The 16,006-nt window shown below is 35.9% G+C and overlaps 1 protein-coding gene across 3 annotated transcripts in view; it reads left to right on the forward strand.

The window, feature by feature from the left end:
• The window catches only part of LOC128655887 (interferon-induced very large GTPase 1), a 96,803-nt gene extending 81,892 nt beyond the window's left edge, over window positions 1-14,911 (forward strand). For all 3 annotated transcript variants that reach the window (XM_053709477.1, XM_053709478.1, XM_053709476.1), the window contains one exon: window positions 9,131-14,911. In XM_053709477.1, coding sequence (XP_053565452.1) covers window positions 9,309-14,723 — 5,415 coding nt within the window. In that variant the 5' untranslated portion in view covers window positions 9,131-9,308 and the 3' untranslated portion in view covers window positions 14,724-14,911. The remainder of the gene's footprint in view (window positions 1-9,130) is intronic.
• Window positions 14,912-16,006: the final 1,095 nt, after the last annotated feature.

Here is a 16,006-nt window from a genome sequence, read left to right on the forward strand (position 1 = left end):
TTTTTCATTTGATCGCATTTGGCGGAGAAATGGTGGCATGAAATATACCAAAATGGGCCTAGATCAATACTTTGGGTTGTCTACTACACTACACTAAAGTTAAAATTAACCCTACAAGCTACCTAATTAACCCCATTCACTGCTGAGCATAATACAAGTGTGGTGCGCAGTGACATTTAGCGGCCTTCTAATTACCAAAAAGTAATGCCAAAGCCATCTATGTCTGCTATTTATGAACAAAAGGGGATCCCAGAGAATCATTTACAACCATTTGTGCCATAAATGCACAATTTGTTTGTAAAGTGAGAAACCTAAAGTTTGTGAAAAAGTTAGTGAAAAAGTTAAAGATTTTTTTATTTGATTGCATTTGGCGGTGAAATGGTGGCATTAAATATACCAAAATGGGCCTAGTGCAATACTTTGGGTTGTCTACTAAAAAAATATATATATAAATGTCAAGGGATATTCAGGGATTCCTGACAGATATCAGTGTTACAATGTAACTATTGCTAATTTCGGGGGGAAAATGGTTTGGAAATAGCAAAATGCTACTTGTACTTATTGCCCTATAACTTACAAAAAAGCAAAGAACATGTAAACATTGGGTATTTCTAAACTCAGGACAAAATTTAGAAACTATTTAGCATGGGTGTTTTTTGGTGGTTGTAGATGTGTAACAGATTTTGGGGGTCAAATTTAGAAAAAGTGTGGTTTTTGTTTCAATGTTTTCATCATATTTTATAAAAAAAAAATATAGTAAATTATAAGATGATTAAAATAATGGTATCTTTAGAAAGTCCATTTAATGGCAAGAAAAACGGTATATAATATGTGTGGGTACAGTAAATGAGTAAGAGGAAAATTACAGCTAAACACTAACACTGCAGAAATGTAAAAATAGCCCTGGTCCTTAAAGGGACACTGAACCCAAATTTTTTATTTTGTGATTCAGATAGAGCATGCAATTTTAAGCAACTTTTTAATTTTACTCCTATTATCAATTTTTCTTTGTTCTCTTGCTATCTTTATTTGAAAAAGAAGGCATCTAAGCTAAGGAGCCAGACAATTTTTGGTTTAGTACCCTGGACCGCACTTGTTTACTGGTGGGTGAATTTATCCACCAATCAGCAAGAACAACCCAGGTTGTTCACCAAAAATGGGCCGGCATCTAAACTTACACTCTTGCTTTTCAAATAAAGATACCAAGAGAATATGAAAATAGGAGTAAATTAGAAAGTTGCCTAAAATTGCATGCTCTATCTGAATCACAAACGAAAAATTGAGTTCAGTGTTCCTTTTTAGGGTAAGAAATTGAAAAATAGTTTGGTCACTAAGGGGTTAAGCATGCATTTATAGGCTGGTATACACATACCACCTAAAGCAAGCATTTATATGCTGGTATACACACACCACCTTAAGCATGCATTTATAGGCTAATATACAAATACCACCTTAAGTCTTCATTTATAGGCTAGTATACACACACTACCTTAAGCATGCATTTTTTGGTCTGATATAAACACACTACCTTAAGCATGCATTTATAGGCGGATATACACACACCACCTTAAGCATGCATTTATAGGCTGATATACACACACCACCTTAAGCATGCATTTATAGGCTGCTATACACACACCACCTTAAGCATGCATTTATAGGCTGCTATACACACACCACCTTAAGCATGCATTTATAGGCTTGTATACACATACCACCTTAAGCATGCATTTATAGGCTGATATACACATACCACCTTAAGCATGCATTTATAGGCTGCTATACACACACCACCTTAAGCATGCATGTATAGACTGATATACACACACCACCTTAAGTATGTATTTATAGGCTGGTATACACATACCACCTTAAGCATGCATTTATAGGCTGGTATACACACACCACCTTAAGCATGCATTTATAGGCTGATATACACATACCACCTTAAGCATGCATTTATAGGCTGCTATACACACACCACCTTAAGCATGCATGTATAGACTGATATACACACACCACCTTAAGTATGTATTTATAGGCTGGTATACACATACCACCTTAAGCATGCATTTATAGGCTGATATACACATACCACCTTAAGCATGTATTTATAGGCTGGTATACACATACCACCTTAAGCATGCATTTATAGGCTGGTATACACACACCACCTTAAGCATGCATTTATAGGCTGATATACACACACCACCTTAAGCATGTATTTATAGGCTGATATACACACACCACCTTAAGCATGTATTTATAGACTGATATACACATACCACCTTAAGCATGCATTTATAGGCTGGTATACACACACCACCTTAAGCATGCATTTATAGGCTGGTATACACACACCACCTTAAGCATGTATTTATAGGCTGGTATACACATACCACCTTAAGCATGCATTTATAGGCTGCTATACACACACCACCTTAAGCATGCATTTATAGGCTGCTATACACACACCACCTTAAGCATGCATTTATAGGCTGCTATACACACACCACCTTAAGCATGCATTTATAGGCTGCTATACACACACCACCTTAAGCATGTATTTATAGGCTGATATACACACACCACCTTAAGCATGCATTTATAGGCTGATATACACACACCACCTTAAGCATGCATTTATAGGCTGATATACACACACCACCTTAAGCATGTATTTAACGGCTGATATACACACACCACCTTAAGCATGTATTTATAGGCTCATATACACACACCACCTTAAGCATGTATTTATAGGCTGCTATACACACACCACCTTAAGCATGTATTTAACGGCTGATATACACACACCACCTTAAGCATGTATTTATAGGCTGATATACACACACCACCTTAAGCATGTATTTATAGGCTGATATACACATACCACCTTAAGCATGCATCTATAGGCTGATATACACATACCACCTTAAGCATGCATTTATAGGCTGCTATACACACACCACCTTAAGCATGCATGTATAGACTGATATACACACACCACCTTAAGTATGTATTTATAGGCTGGTATACACATACCACCTTAAGCATGCATTTATAGGCTGGTATACACACACCACCTTAAGCATGCATTTATAGGCTGATATACACATACCACCTTAAGCATGCATTTATAGGCTGCTATACACACACCACCTTAAGCATGCATGTATAGACTGATATACACACACCACCTTAAGTATGTATTTATAGGCTGGTATACACATACCACCTTAAGCATGCATTTATAGGCTGATATACACATACCACCTTAAGCATGTATTTATAGGCTGGTATACACATACCACCTTAAGCATGCATTTATAGGCTGGTATAAACACACCACCTTAAGCATGCATTTATAGGCTGATATACACACACCACCTTAAGCATGTATTTATAGGCTGATATACACACACCACCTTAAGCATGTATTTATAGACTGATATACACATACCACCTTAAGCATGCATTTATAGGCTGGTATACACACACCACCTTAAGCATGCATTTATAGGCTGGTATACACACACCACCTTAAGCATGTATTTATAGGCTGGTATACACATACCACCTTAAGCATGCATTTATAGGCTGGTATACACACACCACCTTAAGCATGCATTTATAGGCTGCTATACACACACCACCTTAAGCATGCATTTATAGGCTGCTATACACACACCACCTTAAGCATGCATTTATAGGCTGCTATACACACACCACCTTAAGCATGTATTTATAGGCTGATATACACACACCACCTTAAGCATGCATTTATAGGCTGATATACACACACCACCTTAAGCATGCATTTATAGGCTGATATACACACACCACCTTAAGCATGTATTTAACGGCTGATATACACACACCACCTTAAGCATGTATTTATAGGCTGATATACACACACCACCTTAAGCATGTATTTATAGGCTGCTATACACACACCACCTTAAGCATGTATTTAACGGCTGATATACACACACCACCTTAAGCATGTATTTATAGGCTGATATACACACACCACCTTAAGCATGTATTTATAGGCTGATATATACACACCACCTTAAGCATGTATTTATAGGCTGCTATACACACACCAGCTTAAGCATGCATTTATAGGCTGATATACACACACCACCTTAAGCATGCATTTATAGGCTGCTATACACACACCACCTTAAGCATGCATTTATAGGCTGCTATACACACACCACCTTAAGCATGCATTTATAGGCTGCTATACACACACCACCTTAAGCATGTATTTATAGGCTGATATACACACACCACCTTAAGCATGTATTTATAGGCTGATATACACATACCACCTTAAGCAATATATTTATAGGCTGATATACACACACCACCTTAAGCAATATATTTATAGGCTGATATACACACACCACCTTAAGCATGCATTTATAGGCTGATATACACACACCACCTTAAGCATGCATTTATAGGCTGATATACACACACCACCTTAAGCATGCATTTATAGGCTGGTATACATATACCACCTTAAGCAATATATTTATAGGCTGATATACACACACCACCTTAAGCATGCATTTATAGGCTGGTATACACATACCACCTTAAGCAATATATTTATAGGCTGATACACACACACCACCTTAAGCATGCATTTATAGGCTGGTATACACATACCACCTTAAGCAATATATTTATAGGCTGATATACACACACCACCTTAAGCATGCATTTATAGGCTGGTATACACATACCACCTTAAGCATGCATTTATAGGCTGATATACACATACCACTTTAAGCATGCATTTATAGGCTGCTATACACACACCACCTTAAGCATGTATTTATAGGCTGCTATACACACACCACCTTAAGCATGTATTTATAGGCTGCTATACACACACCACCTTAAGCATGCATTTATAGGCTGATATACACACACCACCTTAAGCATGCATTTATAGGCTGATATACACACACCACCTTAAGCATGCATTTATAGGCTGATATACACACACCACCTTAAGCATGTATTTATAGGCTGATATACACACACCACCTTAAGTATGTATTTATAGGCTGCTATACACACACCACCTTAAGCATGCATTTATAGGCTGATATACACACACCACCTTAAGCATGCATTTATAGGCTGATATACACATACCACCTTAAGCATGCATTTATAGGCTGATATACACACACCACCTTAAGCATGTATTTATAGGCTGATATACACACACCACCTTAAGCATGCATTTATAGGCTGATATACACACACCACCTTAAGCATGTATTTATAGGCTGATATACACACACCACCTTAAGTATGTATTTATAGGCTGCTATACACACACCACCTTAAGCATGTATTTATAGGCTGATATACACACACCACCTTAAGCATGCATTTATAGGCTGCTATACACACACCACCTTAAGCATGCATTTATAGGCTGCTATACACACACCACCTTAAGCATGCATTTATAGGCTGATATACACACACCACCTTAAGCATGCATTTATAGGCTGATATACACACACCACCTTAAGCATGCATTTATAGGCTGATATACACACACCACCTTAAGCATGCATTTATAGGCTGATATACACACACCACCTTAAGCATGCATTTATAGGCTGCTATACACACACCACCTTAAGCATGCATTTATAGGCTGCTATACACACACCACCTTAAGCATGCATTTATAGGCTGATATACACACACCACCTTAAGCATGCATTTATATGCTGATATACACACACCACCTTAAGCATGCATTTATAGGCTGATATACACACACCACCTTAAGCATGCATTTATAGGCTGATATACACACACCACCGTAAGCATGCATTTATAGGCTGCTATACACACACCACCTTAAGCATGCATTTATAGGTTGCTATACACACACCACCTTAAGCATGCATTTATAGGCTGATATACACACACCACCTTAAGCATGCATTTATAGGCTGCTATACACACACCACCTTAAGCATGCATTTATAGGCTGCTATACACACACCACCTTAAGCATGCATTTATAGGCTGATATACACACACCACCTTAAGCAATATATTTATAGGCTGATATACACACACCACCTTAAGCATGTATTTATAGGCTGCTATACACACACCACCTTAAGCATGCATTTATAGGCTGATATACACACACCACCTTAAGCATGCATTTATAGGCTGATATACACACACCACCTTAAGCATGTATTTATAGGCTGATATACACACACCACCTTAAGCATGTATTTATAGGCTGCTATACACACACCACCTTAAGCATGCATTTATAGGCTGATATACACACACCACCTTAAGCATGCATTTATAGGCTGATATACACACACCACCTTAAGCAATATATTTATAGGCTGATATACACACACCACCTTAAGCATGTATTTATAGGCTGCTATACACACACCACCTTAAGCATTTATTTATAGGCTGGTATACACACACCACCTTAAGCATGTATTTATAGGCTGCTATACACACACCACCTTAAGCATGCATTTATAGGCTGATATACACATACCACCTTAAGCATGCATTTATAGGCTGATAAACACACACCACCTTAAGCATGCATTTATAGGCTGCTATACACACACCACCTTAAGCATGCATTTATAGGCTGATATACACATACCACCTTAAGCATGCATTTATAGGCTGATATACACACACCACCTTAAGCATGCATTTATAGGCTGATATACACATACCACCTTAAGCATGCATTTATAGGCTGATATACACACACCACCTTAAGCATGCATTTATAGGCTGATATACACACACCACCTTAAGCAATATATTTATAGGCTGATATACACACACCACCTTAAGCATGCATTTATAGGCTGATATACACACACCACCTTAAGCATGTATTTATAGGCTGATATACACACACCACCTTAAGCATGCATTTATAGGCTGATATACACATACCACCTTAAGCAATATATTTATAGGCTGATATACACACACCACCTTAAGCAATATATTTATAGGCTGATATACACACACCACCTTAAGCATGCATTTATAGGCTGATATACACACACCACCTTAAGCATGTATTTATAGGCTGATATACACACACCACCTTAAGCATGCATTTATAGGCTGATATACACACACCACCTTAAGCAATATATTTATAGGCTGATATACACACACCACCTTAAGCATGCATTTATAGGCTGATATACACACACCACCTTAAGCATGTATTTATAGGCTGATATACACACACCACCTTAAGCATGCATTTATAGGCTGATTTACACATACCACCTTAAGCAATATATTTATAGGCTGATATACACACACCACCTTAAGCAATATATTTATAGGCTGATATACACACACCACCTTAAGCATGCATTTATAGGCTGATATACACACACCACCTTAAGCAATATATTTATAGGCTGATATACACACACCACCTTAAGCATGTATTTATAGGCTGATATACACACACCACCTTAAGCAATATATTTATAGGCTGATATACACACACCACCTTAAGCATGCATTTATAGGCTGATATACACACACCACCTTAAGCAATATATTTATAGGCTGCTATACACACACCACCTTAAGCATGCATTTATAGGCTGATATACACACACCACCTTAAGCAATATATTTATAGGCTGATATACACACACCACCTTAAGCATGCATTTATAGGCTGATATACACACACCACCTTAAGGCTTAAGCAATATATTTATAGGCTGATATACACACACCACCTTAAGCATGCATAGACATACGCTCTTCACCTTAATCATGCAGATATAAACTGGTATACATAAGTTATTTAGCATCAATATATAGACAGGTATACAGACCAGTCTCTAGACACTACAAAGACTGTGCTTGGAAAGATTATCACATAACCAGTTATACCACTGATACAGACATGACTATGGACGGACAAATGTATCGCAACATTCGAAAAATGAAATCAATTTTAACACATTTGTTTGAATTGATTTTCGAATGTTTACATAACATTTGATTTTCGAATGTTTACATAAAATTTGATTTTCGAATGTTTACATAAAATTTGATTTTCGAATGTTTACATAACATTTGATTTTCGAATGTTTACATAACATTTGATTTTCGAATGTTTACATAACATTTGATTTTCGAATGTTTACATAGCATTCGATTTTCGAATGTTTGTTGAATTTATATATTTGTAATAGTATTTCTAATGCTTTCTTTAAATGTAATATTCTAATTATGCAATATTAGATCGAAATAGAAACATTCAAATTACATATTTGTATCTATTATGTATTAATTTGCTAAATTCCCTACCACATGAACTATTGAACTTCTGAATAGTATTTGCTAAATCGAACGTTAAATTCAAAATTTCGAATGTGGACATTCAATCTAATTATAAACATTTGAATTCCAAAGTGACATTCGAAAACTGTAAATAGCATTTGATTATAGAATTTTTAAGAAAATTTGTTCATATCAACATTCAAATTTGTAATTCGAATTTCGGTAATAACATTCGTTTTAACGTTCGAATTCGGAAATTTACACATTCGTCCATCCCTAGACAAGACATGCACATTTAGATAGTGTGTGTGCGTGTGTGTATATATATATATATATATATATATGTGTGTGTGTGTGTGTGTGTGTGTGTGCCATACAGATTTATCATTCATATATATGTATACCGTTATAAAGCATTTCCTGTATATTTCGATAGACAGATATAGCGAAATGCCCTGGAATTTAGTATTAAACGAAGATGGGTACAGACATTTAATATCATACAAATGTAGTCTACGCCCTCCCTGCTTCACAAATATCATTTAAGTATTTAGGCTACTTAGCTCTTCCCCATTTCTCTTCCCACAAAGGAAAATATTTCAGTTTGAAATATTATTTATTTACCCGGTAACATTACTATATTTGTTAAAAGAAATGGTTGAAAATGGATTGTGAAACCAAATGCTTAATCATGCACTAACCCCTATTTTTTTATTTAATATTTTTTAATGTTTTAAAATGTTTTTCTGTCTTTCAGCAATATCTGGGGGCAGCAAGAAGAGATGCCACAGGCTTAGAAAACCTTGATCTGGACAAATGCTAATATATCGAGGCATTACAATGCTTAGCACTAAACATAAGGTGCTACATCTCTAAAAAAGCAAACACTTGAAAACCTATTTAAGTTATTATATTAGGTAGAAGGTACTGCCAGAATGTTATCACCATTAAATCAATCCCCACCTGAGGGGAAAATGCCTGAAAAAAAACCAAGTGACGGAGAACACAGACAGATTTATGAGTTTTATGAACTGATTGATACATTTCAAATAGCAAAGGAAGAAATAGAATATGTAAATGAAGAAACGGCATCAGAAGAAGAAATACAGCAAGTAATGCGTAACGCTACAAATACTATTAATCTGTCATTGCAGTCTTTTCTGCAGACCATGAGACACCTCAATCAGATTGAGACAGAGCTGCTGTTTCTTTGTATTGCAAACAGATTTGGATTTTGTGTAGAAACACATGAGTTTCAAAGTCTTTTAAGATCAGAAGATATTCGGCTAATGAATTCTAAAATGCAAGAATCTTATAAAGAGTATTCAAACTTGAGAGAACAATGTGTTCACAAAGCTCAAGCCTTTGTACTGCTGACTGGCTTGGAATCGGTCTGTGGACAGACCAAAATATCGTTAAAGCAAAAACAAGACTGTATTAGTTTTATGAAACAACACCTGGCAGGATTATTCTCATGTGATGTTGACTGTATGCTTAACCATTATACTGACAATTCTCAATGGGAACATTTGGAAGAAGATCTCAAAACTTTAATATATCACCAGAGAAACCGCAAGAATAAAGATCTAAAAACACATCAATATTTCCAAGATCACAAGACTATTTCTAATGCTACAGAAGACATCTTTAAAAAGCATTTGAAAACAGAAAGTAATCAAAATGTTCTGAATCTACTGAAAGAGTTAGACCTTATAGAATATTATCCACAAAAAATGAAGATTGCAGATTTTCATGTAATTTCTAAGTATTCTCTTAATGAAGATGAAACCATATCAACAGAACAGCTTCCTTTTCAATTTTTGCAAAGGTTACTCATGTTAGATTACCGTGCGAGATATCTCCAGTGCAAGCCAGAAAATGATTCAGCATCAGGAACCAGGATAATAAATGCTGAGAATAAATCATCAAAAACTTTTAATAGTTTTTTCAATGAATCTGATGACGAAGGTGATGTAGTAACTCCAGAAACCAACAAAGTTATCCACCCAATGGATGTCCAGATGGCTATTTTTCATTGTGCTGATGATTTTACCAGGCAATATATTTACACAAAGCTCTCAGTTTGCCAGTTTGCCCTTCCACTTCTGATACCCAACACCGATGCCAAGGATATCGAATTTCCTCTATGGTTATTTAGAAACCTTAAGAAAACATGGAAGGGTAAAAGTACAGTCAACGCTGCAAAACCTATTATTGAAACGGATACACCAGTGGTTTCTTTCATTCGACTTGGTACATCACTGACTTCTAAATCTCAGATTATTAATTCCTTGATGAGTAAGAAAAAACATGACACATTTTTCCATCGTCATTGCATAGGAAGTACTAAAAACTCATTGCTGATGAAAGGTGTTGTAGAAGTTGCTTGGTATTGCCCGGGAGGTACAGAAGATGACCTGTTTGATGACTGCATTGCATTCACTAATCTCCACGGTGATGCACGAGAACATGAGAAACAACTTTATTTTCTACAAGAAATTTCCTCAGTCAATGTGATATTTGTAACAAGTTCTGAAATAAATGATGAGAAATGCAAACAAGTCTTAGAACATTTTTATAATTCTTCTAAACCTTTAATATGTTTACTTACAGACAAAGAGCGAACTCAACAAAAGAGCGGTTTAAATGTGAAAATTGGGATTAAAAACAGAAATGAAGCAGAATTAATTAATGAGCTTACATGTGCAATTAAAAAAATTGTGTCTATATCAAAGGTCACAACCTCACTTGACAGCTGCGCAAATATTGCTAGGAACTATGAGTTCATTATTGATGAAGATCAAACCCTGTGTAATGAAGGCAGGACAATGACCAATGTTATACTCAGCTTGTTACAAAAAAAAAAGTTATCAGCCATGAAGGAAAAATTCCTTCCTTTACAAGGTTATCTTTGGCATACGTGGTGCAAAAATGATAAGGAGCTTACTCGGCTTAAGGGAAAAACAAATCTGAGCATTGAGCAATACCGGGATAACATTGAGGCAGAAAAAAATAATTTAAGGCAAAAACAATTACAAAGAGCATTTCCACTCAATGACTTTATGAGATCTTTCCTGGAAATCCTACACTCAAACTCACAATCATTAATAATGTACTTTCTTCATTGGTTTAAAATGTGTTTAGATAAATTATCATCAGAAAAACTTTCCGTGTTGTATGAGGAGTACCATGAATTGTGGTCAAAACTTTCTGTTGAAAAAGAAAAGAAAAACAGCAATGAATTTATAGAAACACAACAAAGAAGATTAGAAGAAATATCAAAACAGATAAATGACTCAACATTTGGCCTTGAACACATTCTGAGAGAATTAGGGCAGATCTATGAAGCGCAAGAAACCTTTCCAACATCAGAGAAATGTTCATTCTCCTTACCTGAAATTGCTGCCACACTTATGGTTTCTGGATATCCCATTGAGCTGATGGACGGTGATGCAGCACATGTGCCATTGAGATGGATACGAGCAGTTTTAGATAAATTGATTGCAATGTTAGGAGATCTAAAACTGTTTGTCCTTTCTGTACTTGGCATACAAAGCTCTGGAAAATCAACATTACTCAATGCTATGTTTGGGCTACAGTTTGCAGTAAGTGCCGGAAGATGCACCCGAGGAGCTTTTATGCAGCTTGTTAAGGTTGATGAACACCTAAGGAAAGAGCTGAATTTTGACTATGTACTTGTTATTGATACTGAAGGTTTAAGGGCCCCTGAATTGTGCAACAAAGATACAATGAGTCACGATAATGAACTTGCTACATTTGTCATTGGTCTGGGGAATCTGACGCTAATCAATATTTTTGGGGAAAATCCTTCTGAAATGCAAGATATTCTACAGATAGCTGTCCAAGCATTCCTGAGGATGAAGCAAGTAAATCTCAGACCAAGCTGCCTGTTTGTCCATCAAAATGTAGGTGAACTCACAGCAAAAGAAAAAACCATGGAGGGACGGAGACGACTTCAGGAAAAACTTGATGAAATGACATTGACCGCAGCTCAGCAAGAACACTCTGAAATAAAATGCTTTAATGAGGTCATCAAATTTGATGTAAACACCCATCTTCATTATTTTGCCCACCTCTGGGAAGGTGACCCCCCTATGGCTCCTCCTAACCCAAGCTATAGCCGAAATGTGCAATTTCTCAAGAACATCATACTTGACACCGGAAAAAAAGAGTCTCCAAACAACATATTAAAAGTGTCAGATTTCAAAAACCGGGTTTGTGATCTATGGAAGGCTTTGTTAACTGAGAATTTTGTTTTCAGTTTCAAGAATTCTCTTGAGATAGCAGTTTATAACAAACTGGAAATTAAATATGGACAGTGGACATGGGAACTGAGAGAACACATGCTAATCCTACAGAACAGGATGGATGTCCAAATCAGAAAAGGTGAAATTAAAACAGTTGAAATACCTTATCTTCACAGACAACTCCAAGAACCAAATGACAAAGTAATGGAAGATCTAGAGATGTTTTTCAGTGATAAAAGTGATGAAGCAATACTAATACAGTGGAAAGCAAATACACAAAATAGACTGTCTACTGTGAAACAAGATCTTATAGAACAGACAAGGAAAAAATTAAATCAATTAATTATATCAAATGACAGCAGAAGAAAGATAGATGAAATGGAAGGACATTATGAAGGTGAACTGTTTCAAAGAAGCAAAGAGCTGGCACTAAAGTTGAAGGGAAAAGAATTAAGTGAAGATGAACTGAGGCAAAATTTTAATACATTGTGGAATTCATGGATTGCAGAGGTTAAGAAAAGATCCCCATCTATTGTTCCACCAAATATAGATTTGGATGTAGAAATTGCTCTACTTGAGAACTTTGGAAAGGAATTTGATGTGTTGACTATAATTAAGGATTCATCCAAATGGTTTTTTTTTCCTGAAGTATTTATCAATTTTATTTCTCCAAACGTAAAATGGTATTTCATAACAAAACTATCAAATGCTGATAAAGAAAAAGTCAAACTGATAACATGTGCTTTAGAGAAACTTATAGATGAATATATTGAGGGAAAAAAACAAAAGAAAATCGACTATCAGAAAGATTATTTTTATGAAATACTACATAAAATAAAAATAGAGCTGAAAGATTTGATGCATGGCTTTAAATTTAAAAATGAATACACAATGCTTGTGTCAGTGTATCTTTGCCGTAAAGCAGTAAGGAGTTTTCAGCAGATGTCTAAAGATTTCCAAGAAACAAACAAACCTCATATTCATCTTGAAAATAAGAGAGACTATTTCTTTCAGAGCTTTAAATGCTCTTGTGAAGGGAAAAAAAAGATTGCTTCATTTGCTGACTTGTTATGCGCAAAACTTAAAGAGGCCATCCAACAAGCAGTGTATGAAAAGGCTGCAATAGACATAGCGAGGGAGATGAGGTGCAACTACCCAGCCTTCAGTGGAAACAGATCAAACCTAGAGAACTATATATTGAAGTCACTGGCTGAAAAGGAAGATTTCCCGGCATATTATGAGTATATTCACTACCCCAAATCCTCTTTTAAAAACTTCATTCAGCAGTGTATTGAAGACTACTTACTTGACGAAAGTTGTTCAAGGCTGTCAACATTTTTAAACACTAGCATGGACCATTACAAAACTCTGATTCTAACAGCTATAGAGAATTCAATGAAAAAGATAGAAAAGGTAAAGAGTACCGTGAGCTTATGGTTGGATACGTTCTGCTCAGAACTGGGAGACAACATAAACATTTTACGTAGCGACTTCAAAAGTGTAGATCATCAAGGTATAGATGACATTGACTTTCTAAAAGAAGCCATGTCAAAGGCACTGGAAATAGTAGCGCAACAACTTAATAAAGACTTTTCTGTTAATGACATGACTAAATTCAGATCTAAGCCACATGAAATTCTGCTAGATCAGCTGGCTGGCTGCTGGCATCAGTGTCCTTTCTGCAATGCCATCTGCACTAACACATTGTCCGAACATGATGGAGACCACAGTGTCCAGTTTCATCGTCCTAATGGACTAACAGGCCGTTACTATAAGAACACAGATCAGTTTGTGACTGATATCTGCACCAGTCTTGTAGCCGGTAATGGCTCATTTTGTATAAGTCATGATTCAAATGTTACCGTCCTCGACAAAAATTACAGAACAGCTGGACCTCCTTATTCTAACTGGTCAATTACACCTGACAGCTCATCACAAAAATACTGGAAATGGGTTGTTTGTCGCTTCCAGTCAGACCTGGAAAATCAGCATAAAATGAAGTTTGTAGGCTTAGGGAAGATTCCTGAACTATGGAAAAAAATAAGCAAGGAAGACGTCATCTCAGAGTTGGAAATTAAATAGTTAAATATTTTTTACACCAAATGAGTTCAAAAGTGATGTCATCATATCAATATTAATCAATAAAAACAGACATCATAGTTCCATATTATAATTATTGGTAATACTCTCAGATGAGAATGTTTTTGTAATAACATTGATATGTTTGTCTTTCTTCAAAATTAGAATTAAAGTCATGCTGATTAATAAAACCATGGTTTTAGAGTTTTATTTAGATAACAAACACTTAGGGGTCAATTTCTTAAAGTCTGGTGGACATCGCTGAATGCGGACAGCATACGCTGTCCGTATTCACCATTGCACAAGCAGTTCTAGTGAACTGCTTGTGCAATACCGCCCCTGCAAATTTGCGGCCAATCAGACGCTAGCAGGGGTATCAATCAGCCCGATCGTATAGTTTCAGGCGGATTGCTGTATGCAGCTTCAGAGGTGGCGTATGAGTTAAGGAGCAGCGGTCTATAGACTGCTGCTTCTTCTTAACTCCTGTTTCCGGCAAGCCTAAAGGCTCGCGCGGAAACAGGGTTAATTGGCCCATTTCAGCCAATAATAAATTTACCCCATTATCATTTGCAATTATTAGAAATATCTGGAAATACTGCACTTAAAACAATGACAGTTGTACAACATATTGCAAACAGCCTTCTGCTGTTTGTTATAAATCACATATAGAAACATAAATGCATTTAGTAAGTGGTACTTTAAGGGCCAGATTACTAGTGGAGAGCAAACATTTGAGCACAAGCGATATCAGGTTTTCATTTCAAGATCGTTTGCACACAGGTTAAATTGCGCTCATATTAAAAGTTGAAAATAAATGTGAACTCATGAGCACAATCACAGTTTACTCTAGAAAGATTAACGCATCCTCAGATGTGGTTAACTGTTTTGCAAAACAAAGTGTCACAAAACACATCAAAAATACTTTACAAATTACATTTACACTCATAATAACACCATCTAATAAAATAACGTAATACAAATATTGCACACAAGTTATAAGTGCTGAAAAATATGAGGTCTCAGGTGTTAGAAAAAAAAGGCAGGCAAAGGGCTTTAACTTAGGTACATATATAAACATAGATATAAGTGCATTGGAGCCCTTTGCAGTTAAGTAAATAAAAATATGTAAAAGCATATTTATGCAATATTCTTATTTAATTAAGTGTTATTCTGTGTATTTACCGTAAATATTTGACATTCCAATGTTTTGCACATAGAATATGTTATATGTATTTATTTATTTATCTGTTTATAGCTATAACTATATATAAGCATGTGTGCGTGTG

This window comes from Bombina bombina, chromosome 4 (genome assembly GCF_027579735.1).
Source record: "Bombina bombina isolate aBomBom1 chromosome 4, aBomBom1.pri, whole genome shotgun sequence".
Classification (NCBI taxonomy): Eukaryota; Metazoa; Chordata; class Amphibia; order Anura; family Bombinatoridae; genus Bombina; species Bombina bombina.